Source organism: Lathamus discolor, chromosome Z (assembly GCF_037157495.1).
Source record: "Lathamus discolor isolate bLatDis1 chromosome Z, bLatDis1.hap1, whole genome shotgun sequence".
NCBI classification, from domain to species: Eukaryota; Metazoa; Chordata; class Aves; order Psittaciformes; family Psittacidae; genus Lathamus; species Lathamus discolor.
Window position 1 is genome coordinate 39,590,553 of NC_088909.1, and position 25,670 is coordinate 39,616,222.

General features: G+C 36.0%; 1 protein-coding gene across 4 annotated transcripts in view; it reads left to right on the forward strand.

Moving 5' to 3' along the window:
* Positions 1-25,608, forward strand: part of FER (FER tyrosine kinase) — a 184,599-nt gene extending 158,991 nt beyond the window's left edge. For 2 of the 4 annotated variants that reach the window (XM_065661402.1, XM_065661405.1), the window contains exons 18-20: positions 10,704-10,858; positions 14,255-14,377; positions 17,353-25,608. In XM_065661402.1, coding sequence (XP_065517474.1) covers positions 10,704-10,858; positions 14,255-14,377; positions 17,353-17,495 — 421 coding nt within the window. In that variant the 3' untranslated portion in view covers positions 17,496-25,608. Of the gene's footprint in view, positions 1-515; positions 571-10,703; positions 10,859-14,254; positions 14,378-17,352 lie in introns of those variants that run through there. The other 2 variants (XM_065661406.1, XM_065661410.1) reach the window with 2 other exon arrangements.
* The last annotated feature ends 62 nt before the right edge of the window (positions 25,609-25,670 follow it).

Below are 25,670 nucleotides of genomic sequence, written 5' to 3' on the forward strand. Positions count from 1 at the left end.
AGAGAGATACAGTTTTTTACTCAGATTAGAAAATTATGAATTAATGAAGTCTTATTATATATCTTTGTCAAATCAGTTTCCATTGCCAAGACTGCTTTGTTGGCATATCATGCTTGTGCCGTCCTTTGAAATATTTCCCTTTCTAAGTAAGAAACACCTACAGTGTAATAATTGCTTTAAATTATGGTTCGTTCTTTTCTCTCTCTTTGTTTTTGATTTTCCTTATGACTTTCTCTTAAAAACTCAAGAGGTTGGGGTTTGGGTTTTTTTTTTATATTCTAGCCACAAAGCTTAGGACTACAACATAACCCTTTTATCTAGCAGTATTTGGTTCTATTACTTCTCTGCTCTCTTTTCCTCCACTTCCAGTTGCAGTGTTTTTCATCTATTTCTCATACTCTTTTTTTTGGTTATTAGTCTTCAATTAATTAATTATTTTTTTAAACTTAATACAACACATACTAATATTAGCATAGGAAATGTCTATTTAATAAAACAAGAAATTTATTTTCTAGAAAACTTGATCATCGGGAAGACAGCTCTTGAAGCTACTTTGCTTTAGCCATTTCCTTCAAATTCAGCATGCCAGGTTTTCTAACACTGATGTATGATGAACAAGTGAATATGATCTTTGATATCTGGTCTCCCTCTTCAGATGTTGCCAACTTTGTAAACAAGTTAAACCAATATTTAATGTCTCTGTACAGAGAAATAAATGATACTTTGATGTTATACGATAGAATAGAATAAGGAAGATATTAATTCAGAACTAAATTGAGAATTAACTAGATTGAGGCATCCTCCATATGTACAATTGTAAGGACTGTTATAGTAGCAAGTGTTGTGTTATAAAACAGGTTGACTAAAACCATGATATTATCACCAAAAATACACTTGTTAGTATAATAATATGCTTTATTGTTGAGTTTCCTTTTAGTTCTTTCTGTAAAAGATAAAATACTTGTGGAAATTTTTGCTTTAAAATTGTTTGCCTTACTATGAATAGTACAGTCTACTTGTATGCCTGATTTTGGAAATTAAAAACATCTGAGGTTGTGAATTACATCCACTGCAACCTTCTTAGGCACAAAATGAAAACTTAAGATCTGGTCCTTCTTGGTTAATTGTCCAGCTTGGATAATGACATTTTAGACACTCAATTTCATTTAATTTCAGTTAATACCAAATGCATTTTTAAGGAATAATAAAAATCTCATGCACATCATAAATGTATCCGTATTTGTGCTTCTTATGTTCTGTAATGTGTCAAGACTGCAGGAGTGGTTCCATGGAATCAGCAGTGGTGCTATTCCTCTGTGTGTCTTGTCACTGGGGATTTCTGGGAAGTGTTTTCCACTTTCCAGTTGCCCTAATATTGTAGTATTTCCATAAAGTTACTTATCATCCAGTCTGATAACTATCCAGACCCTTAGTTTGCATAAAGACTAACACTAGGATTGCTTCTTGTAAATTTCTTTTTAGAGTTCACTCTCATGGTGTAGCCATTACATTATACAATAGTAATTATAAATAGCTGGATAGGCTATTGTGCAGTTGCACAGATCTAATTTTTAAAGGATTTTCTTGTGGTTATAAAATGTATGCTGTGTAAATCTTTTGATTTTGAAAATTTGAATTTTAGAAAGGAAAACCAGCTACCTATAGAAGGTTGAGTATTGCTATAAAATTGCAGGAAGTAATAATGTACTCTGTTATGTTATTCACATTTGACAAAAATGAGGTAAGCTTTCCTGCCAAATGAAATAAATCAGCACACAAAAGATATTAATGGACGAGCCTTTGTTTCAAGATATAAATGAAGTACAAGGGAAAAAAGAGCCCCAAACATTAGACACTCCTAAGTCTCTCATTTTCCTCAGCACATTACCTGTAACCAGCAGTGCACAGGAAAAGTGGGTTGTAAAAATCTACAGAGATATCAATGCAAAGAAGGGTGTTAGAGTCTAAAATAACTGTGAAGCAGTTATAATCAAAATAATTGTTCAGAAAAATGCAGACAATAACTATTAAGTTCTAAAAGAGTTGAGAAAATGCAGAAGGAAAACATTAGATGCTGCTTATAGGAATGTTTTTGCCCTAGAAGCAGGCATTGTAAAGAAAACCTCATAAATAGGAAAAAGGTGGGAAAAAAATAGATGATGTATTGATTTATAGCTTTATTTCCATCTTCATAGTCTACCACTTTGATTCTCTTCAGGAGCTGTGCATTGTCTGCTATGCCTATCTTTATCTCTTCTAAAAGAGCTGATACAGAAACCTTTTCCTAGTAGGAAAATGTAGGATGCATAGTAACGTTCCTCAGTAAAAAGCAAGGAAGGGAAAAGGTTTATAATGTGTCCGTGGATCTGTATAGTCTCCTGAGCCACCTCTGAGCCGCAAACAATAAGTTTACAATTGCCCAGTTTTCCTCCATCATTACTGCTGTAGATAACAAGTTCTGTATAATGTGTGACAGTGACCTTGGTGTTTTCATAGTAAAAATGTACTCAGAGCAGGCAGGCGAGAAGGCTTCAAGATGCAAGAGTGACCTTGTTGCTCCTCAGAGCAGGAGTCTGGATCAGCATAACTTTCTGCCATGCAGGATTGTCGATCTTGGTTTTATATAAAATACTGCATCACTTAAAGATGCAAAACATTCTTTAAACAGAAAGCTTGAGTTTCATTTTACTCCTCTCTTATCTCCAAACTCATTTCCAGTCTCTTCTTCAGAGTTATCTATCTGAAACAGTTTCTCTTTAAATAAAAATTGAGATCCATACTTAACACATTTCTTAGAGTTCTAAGTATGAATCTCAATTTTTATATACTTAACACAATTTCTTAGAGTTATTCAACTCTAAGAAATAAACTTATTTGCACCAAACATCAAGTATTAGGAGACCAGAAGTGACAACTGTGAGAAGTGATAACGTTTATAGCATTTGTGCTTCACTTCTATACCTCCAAAGGGTTTTCCAGATATGACCTTTGAGGTTTGAGTGATCTACGTCAGGGTCAAGAAGTAAAATAGGAGATTTCACTCTGAAACATTAACATATGACAAGTGTGGGAAGTATTCTGTTCAAAGTCCCACTGCTTGCTACTCCTCTGCAAAAATAAATAATGTACCTAATTTATGCCAAATATTTGTACCTACTTCTTGGTATACCTTACTGTGATTGTGTGTTTGTTCATTAGTAACTGACCATTTTGCAGACTATAAAAATGAATATAATCTGCTGATTCTCATACTGTCTTGTTCATCAGAAATGACTGTGCAATAAGTAAACATTTAATCTTACATCATACCTTCATTTTCAAGTATGTGTATGTGAAGGCATTTGTGGTAATGAACTGTGGTACAAAAAATGTGAATATGTTTTTCTGTACAGCAGTTTATTAAGAAGTTTATTCTTGTTATGTTTGTACACTGCAGGACAGCTGTCACTTGTTTGAAAAACGTAGCCATAGGAAAGTAAATAGCATGAAGGTTTGTGGAGTAGAACTAAGGGTTAAGTTAACTGCTTAACCTTACCGAGCTGTGCAGTCTGTACAGGAGAAGCAATATGCTTTGTCCGCTTGAACCACTCTGCAGTTTTGGATAGAATGCTGTATTTTTCTATCATCTACTGTGACTCATGCCACAGTTGAGCAAAGCACTTAGAGAAAATGAGGAACGTAACAGTTACCAATACATCTTTTGAGGGTAGGAATTAAACTAGAAATGCACAGGTGTTTGGAATTTTGAATTAGGAACACTGCAATCAACAATGTGTTTAACCTTACAGCATTTAAAAAAACACAACTCCTCCCGGTACCTGAGAAACGTATTTTGTATTTGAATGTAGTTGTGTTATTTTTGAGAAATCTGTACGTTTATGCACAGATCCTTTCCTTACCAACTTACCAACCAATTTTTAGTTCAGCCATGTTATCGTGTGTTAATCTGGATGCTTAAGCCTTATTATGCTTTTATATTTCTTCTTTTCTTCTGCTTTTATTACTGCAAGTTTGCCCATTGGTTATTGTGATCTTCCAAAACTTAGTTCACGGGAATATGTTCTTTACAATGCTATAAAACATTTTAAATGGTAGCGCTTACTATCATGATAATGAGAGTGAGCAGTGGAATGCAGACTGTTTCTGGAATGATAATATGTTTTTCTCTTAGAGCTGGAGGAACTAAAGGTTCCATGGAAAAAGTGTGCTTTTAGCTAGAAGGTAGCTTTCATACTTGTGTTCAGCCACTGAATACGATGATTTGGGACTTGCTTTGTTACTCTTTTTTTCTAGTGCTTTTTGCAAAATTTTTAAGTCCAGCATCTGAAAATTACAAAGTGTTTTGGAGGGAGTAATTGCATGTCACTAATGCTTTGAGGTGGGGGAAATTATTCATTTTACAGTTCAGAAGAACTGAGCAATATCCATAACTACAGATAGCAAGCAGAACACCTGACATTGAGAAATCCATACTTCATCTAACTTTGATTTGCTTGGTTTCCTAGTACTTTTGATCTGTGAAGATGGAGTTGCATTATATGAGGAACTGAGAGAAATTACTAGCATTGTAGTTAGTATTGCTTCATTAGTATTCATAATGTGGCAGCTAAAATAATATGAAGAAATAAGTAAAACAAAGTGTAAAGAGGGAAGACAACCCAGAATGCATGGAAGGATGTTCTCTGACCCTCTAATATTTTTCCAGTCTGTTACTAGCCAAGTGCTGTTCACTGTGTTCTCCACATACAGCAGCATATGCATATCAAGAAAGTTCTGAAATAGGTGTGTTTTGATTTCAGCACCACTGGAAATTGCCTCAGGTGTTTGGAGGATAGTGTCTTACAGTCCACAAAAACCAATTTCACTTATAGACTTACCCATTCTTTATTGACCAGATAATGGACTATTTTCATTGAATTAAATATATAGAGGAGATAAACTGATCCGAACTGTTCACTAAATAATCAGTGGCTTTTATTACCTAGGAGAGTTGTAATTGCATGACCCAGGGAGGGGACATAAAATGGCTAATTAGTTCAGTAAGGTAGTCTGTCCTGCTGGTTTAGTGATGAGGAGTTTACTCTCTTGTTTTGATTTGCTTTAATTGATGGAATTCCATTGAAACACGAGGTGTTAGTTGCCATATAGTTCTTTCGGGATGGCGGAAGTAAAAGTGGAGAGGGGAAATAAGAGTATCCTTAGTGAAAAGTTTATGAGGTTTCTGTCTTTACTAACAGACATGAATACAGGTGGTAACAACTTCTAGCCTCTACTTCCTCTTGTAACTGGCTATTGGAGTTTTAGCAAAAGTCTCATGAGCTAGCTCTTGAAGTTTCAGTGTATTCTATCTGTATCAGTGATTCCTAGTCAATGTCCTGTTTGTGTTTATAGGGACTCCACACCAGTGCTTAAAAACGAAATTTCATGGAATCATGGAATGGTTTGGGTTGGAATTAGTAGGACCTTAAGATCATGCAGTTTCAACCACCTGCCATAGGCAGGGACACCTTTCACTAGACAAGGTTACTTACAAGCCCCGTCCAACCTGACCCTGTACACTGCCAGGGATGGGGCAGCCACAGTTTCTCTGGGCAACCTGTGCAAGGGCATAACGACCCTCACAGGGAACAACTTGTACCTAATGTCTAATCTCAGTCTCCTCTCTGTCATTCCCCCTTATTCTTTCACTACAGGCCCTTGTCAAAAGCCCGTCTCCAGATTTCTTGTAGGCCCCTTTAGGTATTGGAAGGCTGAAATTTCCAATTTATGTATTAATTTTTATTCCTGAGTAGTTGAAAGGAAGGCATTTGTTTCTAATAGCACTAGAAATTTACATAATCTTGGTATTAAATACTGAGAGTCAGCTTTTCTTTTACAGTGTACTTGTTCTGTAGCAGCTTAGTGTAATTTGTGCCCCATTTTTTTAAGTTTCAGTTTTCAAAATGTGAAATAGGGATTTTATTATTTTTTTTCCTCATTTTCTATGTTAAAGATTTTGTGGAATTACTGCAGCATGTAGCAAATGCTGTATGAGAAAGAAAACTAATGCCCCAAGCAGAAAGCACCTAATTCCATGCAGTTGTATAGGTACTCCTTTAGGATATTGGTTTTAAGAACATTTAGGAGAAAGTAAAGAAAACAAATAGAATATGGTTGGGTTTTAGAGAAAAGATGTACAGCATAGTTATCCTTGGGGTTTTTATTTTTGTTTTTTAAAAGGCTGTCTGGAAACTGTCATGATTTACTATAAGTATTTAACACTGAAATTTTCTGTAATATTGGCACCTCATAGCTGTTTTCAGTCATCAGCCCATCATTTTTGCATTTTCTTGTTTTCCCTCGCTCATGTCATCTATCATACATACCTGCATGTTACTCTTTTGTGTACATTTCATGTGGAAGGTTAAGATGTAATGGCTTTTTTATAAGCCACTTAACGCTGTTATACTAGAGATCTTTCCTTTTATTTGTAGCAATTTGAAATTAATTAGTATCCTGGAAACTGGAAGAAAATTAAATGTTAGTTATTAATTTAAAGCAATGGAAGTAATATTTTTAAATGCCCTTTTTTCAGATTCTGGCTATAAATTATGCAATAAATCACAGGGATCAAAATACTTTTTTTTTTGTAGTTTTATATTTAGACTGAAAAATGTGAACATCCTTTTAAATAAGGCTTCACACATGAGTAAAAACAGTGAAAAAATTGTTTGAAAAACCTTAACCAAACCTTCAGAATAAAAATAGATAAATAAAAATGTAAAAGCTTGATATAGCTGTAGCCTTCAGTGTAACTGTTTTCAGAAATACTTTCAAGCATGCAAATACACACGAGGAAATCTAGAAAATTCAGCAACGAATCACTGAAGATATGAAACGTGTAAAATGGCAGCAGAAATGCTAACAAGATGCTCTAGCTTTCAGGACATTTATTAGCCTGGGGAATGAAATAATACATGTTAGTCAAATAGACATTTTGAATAAATTACGAGTAAGAGAACAGAGTGTCGTGGTTTAAATCGATCCACACAGCTTGTTCACTCACTTCCCCCCTTTTCTTCCTCTTTCTTTCCTCCCCCTGCCCCCACCCCCACCCCCACCCCCACCCCCACCCCCACCCCCCCCGCCACTCACGAAGGGATGGGGTGGAGAATTGAGAGAATGTAACTCCCAGGGGTTGAGATAAGAACAGCCCAGTAACAAAGGTGTAACACAAATCACTACTGCTACCACCAATGATAATAATGGTAAGAGGAAATAACAAGAGAAGAGAATACAGTACCACCTCCAAACGAGTTTGACCCCGCCCCAAAGAGAGCCCTTCCAGGTAACTCCCAGTTACCTCCCTGGCCATGATGTGCTGTGGTGTGGAATACCTCTTTGGCTAGCTTGGGTCAGGTGTCCTGTCTCTGCTTCCTCCCAGCCTCCCCTCGTCACCGGCAGAGTGTGAGACTCACAAAGTCCTTGGCCAGAATAAACATTACTTAGCAACAATTAAAAACAATCGGTATTATCAGCTCTGTTCCCAGGCTGGAAGTCAAAACACAGAGCTTGCACCAGCTACTAAGATGGAGAAAAACGGCTACTGGTGCACCCAGGACACAGAGAAAAAAAAAAATATCCCCAAAAATACAACTGCAGTGTATGTAAGTGACTGGTGATGGAGCACTTAGAATGAAATTGTGCTTATATTTTTTCACTCCGCTGAACAGCAAGTTGCTAAAAGTGCTACATAACTTTTGGTGGGATTTAGCAAGATTTTAAGTATCACTGGATCCACTAAACATGGGTGGATTCTGTGTTGTCTAAGAGCTAATTCCTCACAAGAACTATGAAAACTACCTGAGAGGGAGATTATACAAGTCCCTTTAAAATACTAAGGAGAAAGAAATTCACATCTGAAATATTTTCTAGGTGAGAGAAAAAGCATACCTTACACATGAGAGGAAGAAAGCAAATTTGCTTAAGTCAGAAGTCAATGTATTAAGTGCTCAAATGGCTTTATTAACACAGGTGGTGTATTAAAAGTAATACATAGTATTGCAACTTCAAGAATGTGAGAATATTCGCTAAAGGGAGAAAAAGGTGTTAATACTGTGAAACTCATATCCAGGAGTAGTACTTCTATTTTGCTCTTTGTAGCTTTACTATTAAGTTAAGTTTTAGCATAATGCATTCTTTTCTATCTTATGTCAATAGCTTGATGCTCACTATTTCATAAATTTTACTGATACCGTGTGGAAGATGGCAGTGAAAAGGCTTCTCTATTTGATACAAATTGAGACAAAAAGAAAGAAGCAATTAGCATGGAAAAATTGATAGTGGACTTGACAGTTGTGTCCACCTGCACAAGCTGTGGGCCATTAGCTAACCGCTAGGCCATGATTCCTCCCTTGGCACTTGTGTGCAGCCTGGCAGCTTGAATTGTGTAATTGTGTGACCCACTGCCAGCTAATAGACAGCTTGAAAACCACTGTTTCATGAAGCAAAGACTTTGTCTATCTGTAGTCTTTCAGAAGTCCTACTGTTAATTTACATGTATCCTGAACATAGTGTCAAAATCTCTACCAACTTTCTGAAATCACAGTTTGATTTTCATGCAAGTGGGTTTGTAAATTTTCAGCAATGATGAAAAACACTTCCTCTAGATGACTCTGAAAGCAAAAGAATGTCACATACAAAACAGACAAAAATCGTATGAACTGAGTGTAATCTTTGTAAGCATCGCGTTGTGTACTATTTATGTATATTTTCCCTAATAATCAGACTTACAAATGAGGAATAAACCTAAGACCTAAGCTTTATCTTAATCTGACTCACAACATGTTTAAATTCTAGGTCAGGTTCAGGTAGGAAGGTATCCATGGTTTTAATTAACTCTGTATTTATTTTTATTTGAGATATGACCTCATTGCTTTTTTCCACTTCTTTTGTGCATCTGTCTCAAAATTTAGACTATACTAAGACAATAAAAAATGTATTAACTGAAGTATGATTGGAACCGAAGCCAAAAATTCTTGAAGTTTCTTGGTATTACTTTTTACAGATTGAATAGAAGGACTAATGATTTGATTTTGTTTCTCCTCCTTTCACCAACAGACAGTACCACATGTGAACATCGAACTATGTAATACAGTGCATATTGAACTGTTTTATACATTAGTGCGTATCTTCAGCTGGAGCCTGTGACTTCAGTCTTGTTTTTAAGTGGTCTGTCTTTTCTAACTGCAAGAGTAACTGCATTTAAATCCCTTCAGCATCAGGCTCAAGAGCCATAAATGTTCTTAGTGGCAGAAAAGTCTTGTGAGTCACATACATTAAAATTCTTAAATCAAGTTACAGTACTTACACTCAAACACAGTCTCTGTCTACATACAAAATAGTATAGTGCAGTATTGGTATGGGTCAGTTGATCAAAGTAGATGTAAATATACCAGCTTTAATATCCTTAAATATGGCTCAAGACTTACTTTAGACAAAATATCGTTCAGTCCTTTGTCATGAATGTCCCCACGATGCATAGCGTTTGAAGCTGTCATTGCTTCAGACCTTTCTTCTGCATAAGCTGCAGAAAAAAATCTGCCCACAGTAGGCAGGTTTTTACATTAATTGCTTCCAAGAGTAATGGAGTTTATATGCACCAAAATCATTCTTCACAGCCAGTGAACATGCATTACATGCCCAGGGAATTTACTTCAGAACTATGCTATAGCACTGATACAAAACATTAAAGCTAATGTAGTTATTCTAGAATATTTGCATAATACAAGCCATTTGTGAGCCTATTAGCTATTTAAGCTGAAAACAAACATTGTGAATTTAGTTTAACAATACTTTGCCTATGATGCTACTAATGTTACAGATTTGTGTTGCTTAATGTTTGTTTTCATTCAAAAAATTTTGAGTATTTTATTAGATTAAGATGGAAATACATTATAAACAATGAAATGTAATATACATATAGTATGTTAATAATATATTGTTAGCATGTATTATGTTTCCAAATGTGTGCTGTAGAGAAGCCACATTAGGTCTTTTATTACGTATTACTATGGGCTGTCTCCTAATACAAAAAAACCACAAACATATTTGAGATGGAGGGAGGGAAAGAAACATTCTTGATTTTCTGAGCTTCTCATCCATCATTAAGCCAATTTTCCTTTTCCTGTAAGACTAAGTAGCTTTTTGGTTTTGATGGAAGCTAATGCTGGGTAAGGTGGGTAGAGAGAAGATGGAGACAGTTCTCTGATTTCTCAATGTCTTTTGTAATTATGGGGACATGTTTCAAGGTGCTTCTCCAAATCTACATAAAATCTGATTTGTTAATCTGTAGGTTTATTTTTGTGACTTCAGAGGGCACTTGTGGTGAGTTGACCTTGGCTGGTTGCCACAGACCCACCCAGACACTCTCTCAGTCCCTCTCCTTAACAGGACAGGGGACAAAGTCAAGACAAAATAGCTTGTGGATCCCCCCAGTTCTCACCAACCTTGGTGTTCATGACATTATTTCTCACGCTTTTTTTTCCTTCCGTCATTCCTCTTTTCCACAGCTGCCATGTAGGGTTTCTTAGCCTTTCTGAAATGTTTTGCGAGAGGCACCACCATCTTGGCTGAGGTGGTCAGGCATTTAAAATTTCTTCAAATTTCTTCAAATAGTTTCAAATGTGTAAATGTATGGTTGTTTATTTTTTGTTCTGATTTAGAGACCTGGCTGCAAGGAACTGCTTGGTAGGTGAAAGCAACATTTTGAAAATAAGTGATTTTGGAATGTCCCGGCAAGAGGATGATGGTGTGTACTCATCATCAGGCCTAAAGCAGATTCCTATCAAGTGGACTGCTCCAGAAGCTCTCAACTATGGTAAGAATAGACCTGCGTCTTCTTGGAAAAAAAAAAAAAAACAAGTAAATAAAAGTAGTCTAAGAAGAACCAGGACTACACCATGGGGAATATTGAGTGTGTGTGTGTGTATATTTACATATATATTCCTAGTAATATATATAATATATATGTAATATATATAAAAATATATAAATAATATATATATTCCTAGTGCCCAGATCAAATCAATAATTTTTACAATTATTTTAATATTTCAATCTTATTTAAGTTATGTATAAAATGCTGGTTTACCTTCAAAAAGAATATAGCAACAAGATCAGAATTGCTATTATGCAGCAATAAAATTATACTTTTGGTTATGTTACTGGTTCATTCTAATAGACTACCTAGTTAGTCATCTAAATCATGATTGTTACCAAAATGTATGGCAAGTTCTGTATATTTATGGCAGTGATTGTTCCAGCAGCTCTTTGAAAATGGTAGGAAGTTTTAACATACTAGAACACTCTTATTGGATAAAATACTGCATTTGAGGAAAGTACAGTCACTGACTTACACTTTTTTTTTTAACTGCAGCTTTTTTAACTGAAGCTGCTATATTTTGCTTTTTAGCTTATACGAAACTAGAAAATTAAGTTCTAAGTAAAGTGGGCTCTAAAGAAGCAGTGTATTAAATGAGCAATGCCGTGTTTTCTGTGTAGTTTTCTCAACCAGTTTTTCAGTTAAGTACTTAGAAAAATTCTTCATTTGAAGTGTCCATAAATATTTCTGCTACCTCAAAGCTTTTCTTCTAAAAAATTATGCATTGGAAATTGCAAATTGTGACTTATGACTGAAAACAAAATGCTTCTTCCCGTTAGTGCGTGCAGGAGTTAATGTCACAACACAATAAAGCAGATCTTCACTTTGGAAGGCTAATAATAAATTAATAACAGTAATCACAGAATCATAGAATAGTTAGAGTTGGAAAGGACCTTAAGGTCAAGTTCCAACACCCCTGCTATGGCCAGGGACACCTCACACTAAACCATGCCACAAAAGGCTCTGTCCAGCCTGGCCTTGAACACCGCCAGGGATGGAGCAATTAGCGCTTCCTAGGGCAACCTGTTCCAATGCCTCACTACTCTCACAGTAAAGAACTTCTTCCTTATATGTAACCTGAACTTCCCCTGTTTAAGTTTTAACCTGTTACCCCTTGTCCTATCACTACAGTCCCTAATGAGGAGTCCCTCCCCAGCATCATTAGAGGCCCCCTTCAGATGCTGGAAGGCTGCTATGAGGTCTCCATGGAGCCTTCTCTTCTCCAGGCTGAACAGCCCCAGCTTTCTCACTGTCTTCATATGGGAGGTGCTCCAGTCCCCTGATCATCCTTGTGGCTCTCCTCTGGACTTGTTCCAACAGTTCCATGTCCTTTTTATGTTGAGGACAACAGAACTGTACACAGTGCTCCAGGTGAGGTCTCACAAGAGCAGAGTAGAGGGGCTACTGATCATAGATCATAGTCGATCATAGTATGTCATGATCATAGTATAGAGGTAAAGATCATGTCTTAACTATTCTAAGAGATATCAGTGTTGCTAACATTAACACACTTTTTCTATTCTGGGTGTTTGTTCCAATGCAGCAAGTGTTTTGAATTTTACTTTTGTTATTTCAAAAATGCATACAGTTTATTTGATACATAATGGAAATCCATCTTTCATAGCCATATGCTGTCCAGTGTACTACATTAAACAGGAAACAGGCACTTGTGACAATCAAAATTCTGATGTTACTAGAGCTTCTGTGAGATTGAACCTTTGGTTCAGTAAGTGCTGTTCCATGATGTAATTTTGGTTGGAGCTATGTGATTTCTATCACTTCCAGCAAGTGAAAAAATTGCTTGAGAAGCTTGTAATAAAATTATGTATTTAGGCCGTGTATTTTTGCTTTCTGTTCTCTCAGAAATAAGACACACGTTTATTATGTATGTTTTTCCAGTACAACATTTTGAGTTGTTTGCCATGTTAATAAATTATTGTGTGGAAGGGTTTGGTTGTTGTTGTTGTTTTGTTTTGTTTTTTATTGTGAATGAACAGGCCTGTTTTTTCTGCCAGATAATGTCATTCTGAAAGAGATAATTAACTCTACAGAACTTGCACTTTCTTTAAAAAACCCTAATCACCTATCTTTTATCTACTAAATTATTTCAAGAAAAAGTGTTAAATTACTGGATGCCAAACTCTGAAAAGAGTTCATACATAGACAAAAAAAACTAATCTTACTACAAAGAGCTTAGTGAATGTCTATAATTACCACCTAAAGGCACACAAGCTAATGTAGTGCAGCTGGAAGTGATATTTAGTTTAACAGTAAGCTGAACTTTCTTATGTCAGAACAGTTGTCATATCACCAACTTTCACTGTAATTTACATGCATTTTCTTTTCTTCAAGTCAGAAGTGGCTTAGTTTGGTTTATTTAATGGTAAGAGATGAAGAAACAGCACATTCACATTCATAAATATTTAAAGTATAAAGACATATATACAAAGTAATAGTATAGAACAAAGAAAAACAGTCATGAAAAATATTGAAAATATTGTTAGATATGGGTTTTTTTAAGATAACAATTTCACATATCCTGCTGTAAAGGGCTAGAAGCCTTAGCTTTCTGATGTGAGTCCATCCTTCTTAATATGACTCCATCAGCAACAATAGAAATATCTCCTCCAAGATCTCTTTTCCTCTGTAATATAAAGCTTTCATTCCACAGAGAGGTTTGGAATTCAGTTATTTGTCAATTACCTAATTTGCTGTATCTGAAACATAGTTGAACATAATGGAATGAGCAGGCCAGATTTTTATTTTTTTTTTCTCTAAGTGATCGGGTACATCAGTTCTTCAGGGTAAAAATTAAACAAGTTGAAGCAACTGTAATTTTCAGAGAGCAGTTTCTCAAAGTGTGAAAACCAGGCCCTCTTTGCAGTTACAAACTGCTGCTGATTGTAGCTCCTCTCAGAATACTCATTGCAATGCATTATTAGGGAACTGGGAAAGGTAATTTTTTTAAAAGTATCTTTTGAATTGAAAGGGAGGGAGGAGGAACTGACATTTTTCAAAAGGAAAATATTTTTGTACACAAAAAAGAAAAGAAATTCTTAACTTCCTTGAAAAATAACTAAGGTCCATCAAATAGTAGAACTTTAAGTTAGCTTATATTATGCGTAGGTATTGACCTTAAGATAATTTGTTTCTAATTTGAAATACAGGATACTGGTATCTGCAGAATGTATTACTAGTAGCTTCAGCTTTGTTCTGCTTAAAGCTTGCCAATGTAACCTGTAACTTCACCTTTACAGAAAATTTGGAGCCATAATTATCTGAAACATTTATGTCTCTGTACATTAAGCTGAGGATTTTCTCTCCTTTTCTTAGGGAGATATACGTCTGAGAGTGACGTATGGAGCTTTGGAATCCTTTTGTGGGAGACCTTCAGTTTAGGAGTGTGTCCGTACCCTGGAATGACCAACCAGCAAGCACGAGAACAAGTCGAGAAAGGTAGTTATTTGTAGCAAGTGAAAGAATGCTCCATAGATCCATAAGGATATAGTACATGCAGTATAAAAGAGCAAAGAAGTAACATATGATTTATCCAGCAAATTGGGCAAAAATATTATATTTTTAATTGCTTTCTGGGAGGATTAGTGTGATATATAGGCTTCTTGAAAAAAGGAATATACTGACCAGTGAGTTGAAGGACAGAAGACTTACAGCATGTTGACTTTCATGTGGCAGAACTAGAAAGTGAGACAGAGAGGAGGGTTTTACTGCTATGCAAATGAGAGGCTTGACCAGAATGTATTATTTAAGATTATGCTAATGCAGGTATAAATATTCTAAACTGCCAGAAGAAAAAAATCTGTGTCATTCCATCTTCTCTATTAAAGCATTTCAGACAAAGATTTAGCAATTATGGTAGAAAATGGTAAGCTAGTTGAGCATTGAAAGCCACATTTCTTTTATACAAAATAATCAAATGGCCCTTATTTAAAATAGCAAATAATTTTGAGCAGAATTTGCAGGCTTGGATTTATTTTTATCATCTTTAGTGGCTTTTCAGGGCTTTTGAACTTTATGAAGTACACAGTAGTTCATAAATAGGTTCTAAGCTAGGAAAAACGTTAAATGATTAAAAATAAAACCCCAAGCATCTAGATTGCTGATTTATAGAGATAACCCTGATTGTTATAAACACTGTAGATGACCATCAGGGTTTCTCCTTCAAAGGCCAAATCAAAAATCTAGTATTTGCCAGAGGAGAGGAATGTTTGCAAAAACAAGTCTTACTACCTAAGTACTGAGATTCTGTTTTAATCCACTGTGCATAACAGTCTCTTAAAACTAATAAAGTTCATAAAGATTTGGAAGTATGCTTATGCTTTTTCAGCTATTTATACTGTGGGGAAAATAGTCCTGTTGGCTTACCAGCAATTCTTTTTACCTTTTTTTTGGTTTGTTTTTTAACACAATTTTCATTTCTTCCATCATCCTGTTGTCTTGGTTTTCAGTATATAATAGCCCTTCTTTTAGGACTGTCAGCTAAGACACTCCAGATTCTCTTCCTGATCTTACCTATCTCAATTACTCAATCAGTAAGAGCCTTAAGTTAATTTAGTCACTTGAATGCTTGATTTAAACTGGGATAATTTCAGTTCTAAATAACTATATAGAATCAGTTCACTTTAAGTACAAAAAATGGTTGCTGCTGTCGCTGTTTTGAAGAACTAGTTTGTAGGGGAAATTTTGGGTGAAGGAAAAGATTTTTAAGTATTTTTGTATTATATTGGCTGTATCAACAGCCCAGCCTTCTCCTTTGAAGTTAGATGCATTAATTCAGACATAGAGCATATGCATGCAATATAATAAAGTAAGAATGTTTTGATTTATCTGTTGCATGAGGCTAATGTCATTTATAATCTGTGTTAGAAAGGGAGATGAAGAGAGTTATGGATCTGCGTTTAGCTGGAGTCCTGTGTGCCACCTCACTTTACTGTCCACTACCTGTCATTTGCTCAGAGAGCTCCATGTGGTAAACAGTTCATAGAATGACAGATTAACAGAGTGGCTGAGGTCTCCAGGGACCTTTGGTTGCCATCTGGTCCAGCTGTCTGCTCAATCAGGGCCATGTAAAGCCAGTTTCCCAGGACTATTCCTAGATGGCTTTTGGATATCTCCACAGATGGAGATTCTGTAACCTCTCTGGACAACCTGTGCCAGTGCTCAGTCACCATCATAGATAAGTGTTTCATGATGTTCAAGAGGAACTTCTTGTGTTTCAGTTTGTGCCCTGTGCCTTTCTTCCTGTCACTGGGCAGCACTGTTAAGAGCCTGGCTCTGTCCTTTTTGCACGTTCCCTGCAGGTGAGTTGGTGAGTTCCTTCTGACCCTTCTCCAGGCTGAACAATCCCAGTTCTCTCAGCCTTACCTCATGTGAGAGCTGCTCCAGTCCCTTCATCATCTTGGTAGCACTCTGTGGGACTCTCTCTGGTATGTCCATGTCTCTCTGCTACTCAACACTGGATCCAGTACTCCAGATGTGACCTCACCATTGCCAAGCAGGGGGGAAGGATCATCTCCCTCGACCTGATGGCAGCACTTCTCCTAATGCAGCTCGGAACACCTATGACATTCACCTTCTTTCCCACAAAGACACATGCTGGTGCATGTTCAAACCTTGGTGTCCACCAGGACCCCCAGCATGTCCTGGTGCCTGGGGCTGTTCCTCCCCCTGAGCTGCAGGACTTTACTCTTCCCCTTGCTGAACTGTGTGAGGTTCCTGTAGGCCACTTTCTTCTCCAGCCTGTCCAGGTACTTCTGGATGGCAGCACAACCCTCTGACGTATCAGCCCCTCCTCCCATTTTGGTGTCCTCTGCAGACTTGCTGAGGATGTACTCTGCCCAGCATCCAGATCATTAATGAAAATGTTCAACAGGACTGGACACAGTACAAGTGACCCTTGGGATACACTGCTAGTTACTGACCTCCAACTAGACTTTGTGTCACTGATCACCTCCCATTGGGACTTGCCTTTGAATGAGTTACCTACTTTCTCCCTGGTCTCTGGAGCCTGAGATTCCTGAAGGACAGTCTTGCTAGGAAAGACTGAGGCAAAGGCAGCATTCAGTACCTCAGAAATTTACTCCCATCTTAATGTTTATTATTGATTTCCTTAGTAAAGAACACAAAGAAAACCTAGAGGGTAGCTACTTCCTAAGATACAGGAAACAAATCTATGTAGGTTGCTGCCTTTAGGGATGAGAAGCATACTGACAATCTGCCATGCCCAAATTAAATGTCATTGGTACCTGAGCTTTGGTTAGTTTCTTACTTACTTATCTCTAAGGCTTTCCTCATGTTACCCTGAAGATCTTTTTTAACGCAATGATCTTGAACTTTACCTTTTTCTTTTTATATTTGTCAATATGCATCAGTTGTCAATGCTAAACATTTTACTCCTGTTTTTTGTGTACCAGGTTACCGAATGTCAGCACCACAAAAATGTCCAGAAGAAATACATAAAATAATGCAGAGGTGCTGGGACTACAAGCCAGAAAACCGGCCAAAATTCAGTGAGATTCAGAAAGAGCTGTCTTCAATCAAGAAGAAAGTGACATAGTGATGAGCAAGTGCCAAACTCAATGTGTGGGACTTTATTTGTCCAGTGAAGTAATTTTTTTCCCCTCAAACACTATGCATTTATACAACATTATTTGCAATATTTTTCTATGATTACTTTGAAATTAACTGATTTTCTATATATATGAGTACCATCTTGAATGATGTCTACACCTGCATTAAAGACATATACTGCAAAATGTTATATATCCAGTCACAGTAATCATGTCACTGAGGATACGCATAAATAGAAGAGCACATAGTATAGATTTAAGGGACTGTGGCTTCTATCTGTTTTACAGCAAGTAACTGTTAGTGACATTTTTCAGAGGTTTTCTACTCTAAGCTGTGTTCTCACTCTGCTATCGCTGTCCTGTATGTCAATACCAGCAGCACTCTAATGTGGTGACTGTCATACACATTGGCCTTAAAACTAGTTTTGACAAGTATTTCAGTTAATAACTTTGAGATATTTTAATATCTTTCTGCAACTGATATTTTAAAGTGATACTTTGTTTTAAGGTTGAAGGTCAGTTTGATTCTGGGTGCAGATGTGCTTACTGAACAGTGAAATCCAGAAATTTCTTTTGTAGAAAATTGAGTTACTTGTGCATTTCTTACCCTACTGTAGTAACTACTTCTGACTTTTGATGTGATTTACTTAAGCCATGCCTTTTGTTCAAACAAAGACCTCAGAATTCAGTAATATATCCTTTACAATGACCTACATTTCTTTAGGAAACAAAAAAGCCAGTATCAAGTCTTGACTATACATGTTAAGAAATACTGCAAATTATCTGCTTTCCAAAGAATATGAGAAAGCAGTAGGCTAGCAGAAAGAGGTTTACTAATGATAGCAGCAAATAACAAATATTGATCTTAGAGTAGTTAAAGAATGCGAATTGCTAGATTTGCATATCATATTGATTTTTTTTCCTTAAATTGGTAATAATTCTCAGAATGCAGCTGAAGCCTACAGAAGTTTATGCTAAGCAAAAGTTCATTCCATGCATAGTGTCCAAAGGAAAATGCTACTTCTGTATGGCATAAGGAAATTGTTCAAGCAAACCAAATAAAGAAGTATGCCTCTGGCAGGCTTAACAAGGCACAGTAGAAATGCTAACTTTCTAATATCTTTAAATCGTTGCAGTGGGTTTCAAAAGATTGGCTATAGGCAAGTTTCACATTCCTCCAGGAATAAAAAACCTTGTGTGTGTGTATATATATATATATACATATATATATATATAAACAAAAAAAAAAAAAAAAAAAGGAAAAAAAAAAAACCTGTCAGAAGGAATAAAATCTTACTAGACAGGAGACAGAGGAAAGGCACAGTTTGTTGCTCTGTGTCCTCTTTGGGGCTGTAATTCTTTCCTAGGGCCCAAATAGGAAGAGGAGCAAGTTGCAGTATCCTGGTCTAAGTTCCAGAGTTAAGGTGCTTAAAATTTTTGTGAGAATTAACTAAATTTTTGTTCGGATTGAGGAATGCCAGTTGCTGCTAATGCAAGTAAGAAACAGGGAATGTAAGAAACACAGCATCTGGAATGTTAATTATCCATATATATTATTGTTACATGGGGATTGAGATGTAGTGAAGTCAGTAGCTACATTACATTTTTATTTCTGTTAAGGTGACTTTTCTATTGTTCACAATATTTTTGCTCTCTAAAGTGTATTTATAGTAGTACTGAGTGATAATGTTTAAGGGCTATGTGTGACCAAAATATGTGTAGTATAGAAGAGTTTGTTTGTTATATTGGAGTTAGTGTCCAAATAAAACAAGGATCATGCTGGAGCACATCACCTGCAGCTGAGGTAGGAGTCTCAGCATCCAAATATGAACAATGCTGAGTGCTTCTTGCATTTCTTAAGTGTGTTTGTTTGTTTTTCTTGGAGCTAAGGAAGCATATACATACTCATAAAGGTATAATGCTTGCAAAACTTGGTGGCATAAATTTAATGTTCCTTATAAGCTTACTGGATATATTTACTTAGTTCTGTACTTCCAAGTAGCCCAAAGATATTTTTCAAGAGCAGTGGGAAACATTCTTCTTAGTTTGTATGCTTTTAAGTAGTACACAGTTTGTGCCTTAATTTGCTAGTATGCTAATGCAAATGCAAGTGTACTAAGATTTAAGGAATGTTCCACAATCATTTGGAAAAGTCCAAGATTAACTCAACTGCAGGTCCTTATGTATACATCACTAATGGAAGAATTAGTGTCTCCTCTGTTAGCATTCACAGCTGCTCTAGAGAGTTAATATTCTTCTATGAAAGAGATGAACTGATTCTTTGCTATATGGCCTCTTGACAGCAAACAAACACTACTTTAGTTTTATAAAATAATATACCATTTTATTTGTCTCAAATCCTAACTCTCACATAAAGATAAAAATTGTGCTCATGTTTTATTCAGAGATAGTTAACATGTATAGTTCATATCACATTTCTGTTTAAAGGCTTTTTAAAACATGGGATTTCTACAGCAGCAAGAAAATTTATTATTGTTTTTGAAGTAGACATCAGTTCAGTTCAAAAATAATAACTCTTTGGGAGAATACCAGAATGAGTTTATGGGTATAGAATAAACACTGGTACATGTCTCTTCAGTTATTTAAACTTTTTCTTACCATTAATTTGGTGGTTTGTGGCAGAACTTGTTCAACATGTCTCACTTGTAATTACTGCAATTATATAATTTAGGAAGTGGAATCCATACTTACAGATACTGGGTTTAAGCTTTTGTAAACTTCTCACAGAGCAGATTATAAACAAGCCTGTCATACAATTAAATTTAGAAAGAAAAAGTGGTAATCAATAACCAACACTGCCATATCTGTTTTCTGTGGACTTTTGATGACTTAGTCTTGCATTATTCATAGGTTAGCCAGATACTGGCCATGTGGGTTATGTACTATGTTTATCCTAGAAAATTTACTAAAAAGTTAAGACTGTTGCAAGTGTAGCGTTTCAGGTAGGTTCTTTACACCAGCACTCTCCCAACTAGGGTGACCCTAATGGAATCCTGACTTTTTTACGCTGTTAAATGGGAGAAACTGATTACTGTTTTGAGTCAAATAGAAATGCCTCAGCTTGTTAAGTAACATGGAATTCAACAGGTTGTTATTTCCCTCTTTTTCCAAGGAGTTGCATTTATTACATTAAGAAAGATTGTTTTGAGAGAAAAAAAAATGTGTTAGTTTGTTTTCAATAGAAATTAAGCACACATGTTAGTTCAGTCATTAGTGAAATCATAAGGATTCCTAAGCATTTTAATTTTATGGAAAGATAGCAAAAAGTGTCTTGTCTGAAGAGAAACCTTGCTTCAGCAAAGTGTGATCTTGTAGAGTCAGCATCAACACATTCTCTTTGAAACGTACATTTTCATTAGTTTTTAAGGAAACCAATGAACTATTTTTCTTTTAGCAGCTACAGTTATATTTCATTTCTTCTTAACAAAAATCTGCCTTTCTGCAGTTTCCTGATGTTTTCATTGTAAGTTTATTGGAACATGCATCACCAGCAGGCTGTCAGTAAGAACTGCAGCATGTAAAGTAAGCCTGATCTTACTGATGAGAAACAGAAGACTATGCAAGGAAATAGTAGGTTTTTCAGACTTAAGTACTTTTTCATCCATTTCTTCGACCATCAGTTGTTCTTACTGAAATCCTACAAGCACATCACTGAAATCTACTGCACATCACTAAAACTATGAAGCTATCTATTTGCTTTCTCTTATAACTATTATATTATCTTTTTTTGCATCCATTGTAAAGATATTAAAGAAAAAAAAACTTTCCTGAGTGCACTTGGATTTGCAACAGTTCTGTAACTGAGCATGAGTTTGGTATTAAAAGAAGAGTTCACTGATTATTTTTTTTTCCTAAAGCACAAGAGGACTTGTGGTATTTTGGAAGCATTCTTGCTAGGCAAGTCAGGGTACGTGGAGAGAAGAATTATAGAGGGAAGAACACCCTTACTACCAAACAAGGTATATCTTTTTCCTTCTTAGAATCATTCATTTAATCCTTCACTTTCAGGAATACGGGACTTTAGTTACTAATTAGAAAGTACAGGGCAGGTACAGTATTCCATAAGTTCCAAACAACCATGAGTTTTTAAGTGTGATCTGGTAAGTTTGGAACATCAGCTCTATTATAAATGCTGTCTTCTAGTTTTCTTCTGCAGATTTACTGTAAAAGAAGCAGTCCTTAAACAACCAACAATAACAAGAAAATTGCATCACCTCAGAAAGCTATCAAGCTTCTTTAAGAGTAACTTAAGAAATATTTTTTTGTAATCTTGTACTAGAATCTCCACAGGATAGCTTTCCTGAAAAAAACAAGCAAAAAACCCCAAACAAACAAAAAAAAAAAAGAAAACCAGGACAAAAACAAGCACTTAAAAGCTGAAAGCTCCAAATTGAAACAGAAGAGTACTTTCACTTGTCACATTCTGAACAGTCTTTCAAGTATTGCCACATCTTCTTTCCTGAAACTTATAAATGCACCTGTGATTTCCGCTCTAACATAATTTTCAGCATTGCATATTAGTGTGTTATAAACGCCCAACTTTACTTTTAGAGCTCAGAAGGGAAGATTCTGTCGTTGAAAAATACAGCAAGATCTGCCTGGCAGCTCTTACATTTTCCTTAACTTCCACATTCAGCTATCAGAGTCATTGTGTTCATTATAATAAGCACCACACACAGAACAGGAGCTGGAAGCTAGTGTTTAAATCAGTAGGTAGTCCCCAAAATTTCACAGATTTGACTCTAGAAGCCAACTTGGACTTCGTTCTCTGTCAAATAAGCAAAAGAAATTTCTGTATTTCAGCCTTACCAATTAAACAGGAAGGTTCAGAGATATATTTGCTTTTTGCTTCAAGGGAATGCTACTCCGCCAGTAACTGCAAGTTACCTTCATGTCCTTGTTGTGTCTCTCTGTCTCTTTAACATAAAATTCTAACTGGAGTGTATGTCCAGGTGTAGAACTTGGGTGTTAACTCTGATTTTCAGGAAGTTGTACATTATTAGCTGGTTTAGAACACATTTTTCTCAGATATCATCTAGGTAGGGCTTAAATAAGAATTTACAGATGGTATGGTTTGGGGTTTTTTTCTTGTGTGATAAAGGACTAATTATATTGCTAGCTACATGTATTGTTATTTTGCAACTGTTTCAGATTATATCTGTGAGAGAGTAGTTAATTTATAAATCTTTGATTATGTGTGCCTTCTCTAAATCCAAACCTGTTAGCCATACTTACAAAAAATGCATATATAAAATCCTCAGTTATAATTGACAGAGGTCATAAAGTGAAAACTTAGAGGAGCCAGGAGCTACACTTTCTTCTTCTATCCTCCCAGAATTGAATGCTTTGTAAGTAAAACTGGCAGGAACTGACTTTGTGTTTATAGATAAATATGGTCTGTGAACCAGTATGATAACATGGGACTCACATTTGCTACAGGCAAAGAAGGTTTGCAAAAAAGTGGTCCTAACTTGCTACTATTTGGAACTGTCATCTAGTTTTAGAACTAAGAACATTTATATAAAAGTACATAAGTTTTGTGAGTATGGTAAGAGAGACAGTGCATGCTTCTCCATTGAAACTCAATTTAAGGCAATTACGCTTTTTAAAAGAAAAATTGGATAGATCAATGATTCCTTCTAGATTACATATTGAAACTATATACCAGAGGTTTTCACCACTAAAGAAAGATTCACACTACTGTCTGTACATATAGCCAGTTCAGTCTTTCTCATCACATAAAGAATTCCATAGTTGTTAAATGCAGTAATAATCAAGATCCTTGGATGAATGATATGAAAGCTACTTTAATCTGATCTTTTGCTTCAGTTCTTAAAGAATATTTCTGCTCTTCAAAAGGGCTGCAGTAAGCTTATAGTTTTAGCTGAGCTCTCCTGTAGTGATCTCCTTGTTGCATCTCCCAAACATTTCCTCATTCTGAGTGTCCATGTATCACAGATGATGCCCTTTCACTTACTTCAAAAAAGTTACTCTTGTGACAGAAAAGGTCAAATATATCCCTGCTTTTTTTTTTTTTTTTGACTCAAGAATATTGCAGTGATGTGATACTCTGATACCTGTGGCAGTGTATTTGTATGAAAACAGAAGTAACTGCAAATCAAGGTGATGCACATTGTTCAAATCAAGTTTTTTATCATGTTACAAACTCTATTGTAAATTGTCCACACTGCAAAAGACATCAGAAAAACAAAATTCCCAACTGCCTAGTTTACAATACACAGCATCCTTCTATTACTAGGGAATAAATATAACCCTAAATATGCTCCTTGGAAAAGGAATGATTTTGTTGTCCAAACAGTTCCAAACACCATCTGCAAAATTAACAGAAGTGACTTAATTCCAACTAAGCCTTTTCTAAACTTTCTTCTTCCTAACAGAGCTTTCCAAATAGCGTTAATTTTCATTATTGTCATCAGTTTTGCTTTTAGAAATCTGTCTTCCGTATACCATAGAATGTTTACTCATACTGGTAATTACACCCCCACCACAGCCATGAAGTGCAACTTCAGAAGATAAGTATTGCTAAGTCAGTAAAAGTCTACAGGGAACTCATCTTTCACTGGGTGTCTGAGTTGATATGGCTTAATGCATTTTAAATATCACTGAAGTAATGGGTACAATTAAAACCTGTTACACAGTTTGAACAGCAGTATTCCTTGCTCGAGGTATCTACAGTGGTAATTTTTCTATTTGACTTGATCTCGACAGGAAGGTACCTTCCTTCCTCTCTAGTTTGTCAGAGAACTGCTGTGTTGAGATAGCCAGGTCAGGTGGACAATTGCTAGTGTGGATGCAGCCAGGATGCCATAGAGAAGCTTTGCATGGCCTCTCTTTGTAATATGTCTATGATGAGTCACTAATAAATTCACTAGAGACTGGAAGTCTGCTGTATCTCTAAGTGCAGCTAATTCCTTAAATCACCCATAGTTTCAGTGTTTTACGCAGAAATTGTGAAATTTTTTTCTGTGTCATGAAATGCAGTGGGAAGCTGCTGGATTATTTTCCGTCCACCTCTTGCTTGGTCATGTCACAGATTCAAAGTCTTCCAAGTCTTCAATAGACAGAATAACTAGAAGAAACATACCTGTTTCTGCTGTTAGTTGTGTCATTACCTGTAACTGACAAGTTGGCTTTTTTTTTTTTTCCCCCACTGAATTTCCCACCTAATTTTGCTGAAAACATGAAATCGGAAAAAGCTCACTATACAGGTTCATCACACAGGACACAGAAGGCAGGCTGTCTCCTGCAAAAATAATCTTGAGGACTGAAAGCAAACAACAAACACTTGCCTTGTCCCTTCTGTTAAAGGAGTGTGTAGTTCACGTGGTTTCATGGTTTCACATGTTCACATGGTTTCCAGAGATGAAACTTGGACTAAGCTTAGTGGTACTGCTGCTTGTTTCAGTTGCATGTATTACTTTTCCTTTGTATAATCATAGGCAGCTGGAGACAGAGAAGAGGTGTTGGGAGTGGAAGGAAGGTTGGTCGCTGACCTGCTAGCACACACAAGACTTTTGACACCAGTAACCTTGAGTGGAGCACAGATGGCATTTGCAAATGTGTTTAGATTTCTATTTGATTTTGTGCCAAAGTATGCACCAGCAAGTTTGTTAGGTAAAGCACCTTTTATACTCTTTGTTGTTTAAAATAATATATTTGTGAAACAGATTGATAAAACATAACACTGGAAATGGGTGCTACTTCCCAAAAGTACACATGTAAAAAAAAAGGAAACAACAGTTGTGAGTTTATCTGGCTTTTAAGCAAATCTGAAATAATAACTATGTAATACAGTTGACAGTTGTCTGTCCTTTATAATTTTAAATAGATCTGCATTTTAACTTTATTTATTTGCCAATTTTTATATAAAGTTACATTTTTGAACTCAAGCAAACTTTTATTTTCCTGGGCTGTTAAAACAAAATTTCAGTATTCTTGTAAACTGCAGACCTTTTTTGAATAGTCCTGTGTCTTCTCCTACGGACCAGTTACCACTAATGAGTCTGCAGCCCCCTTTTTACTGTACTCTTCCAATAAATGTAAAATATTTGTACCATATTTGTACCATATTTGTACCAGCTGTCTCATTTTATTTGTATTTACTGGCTGTGTTTACTCGC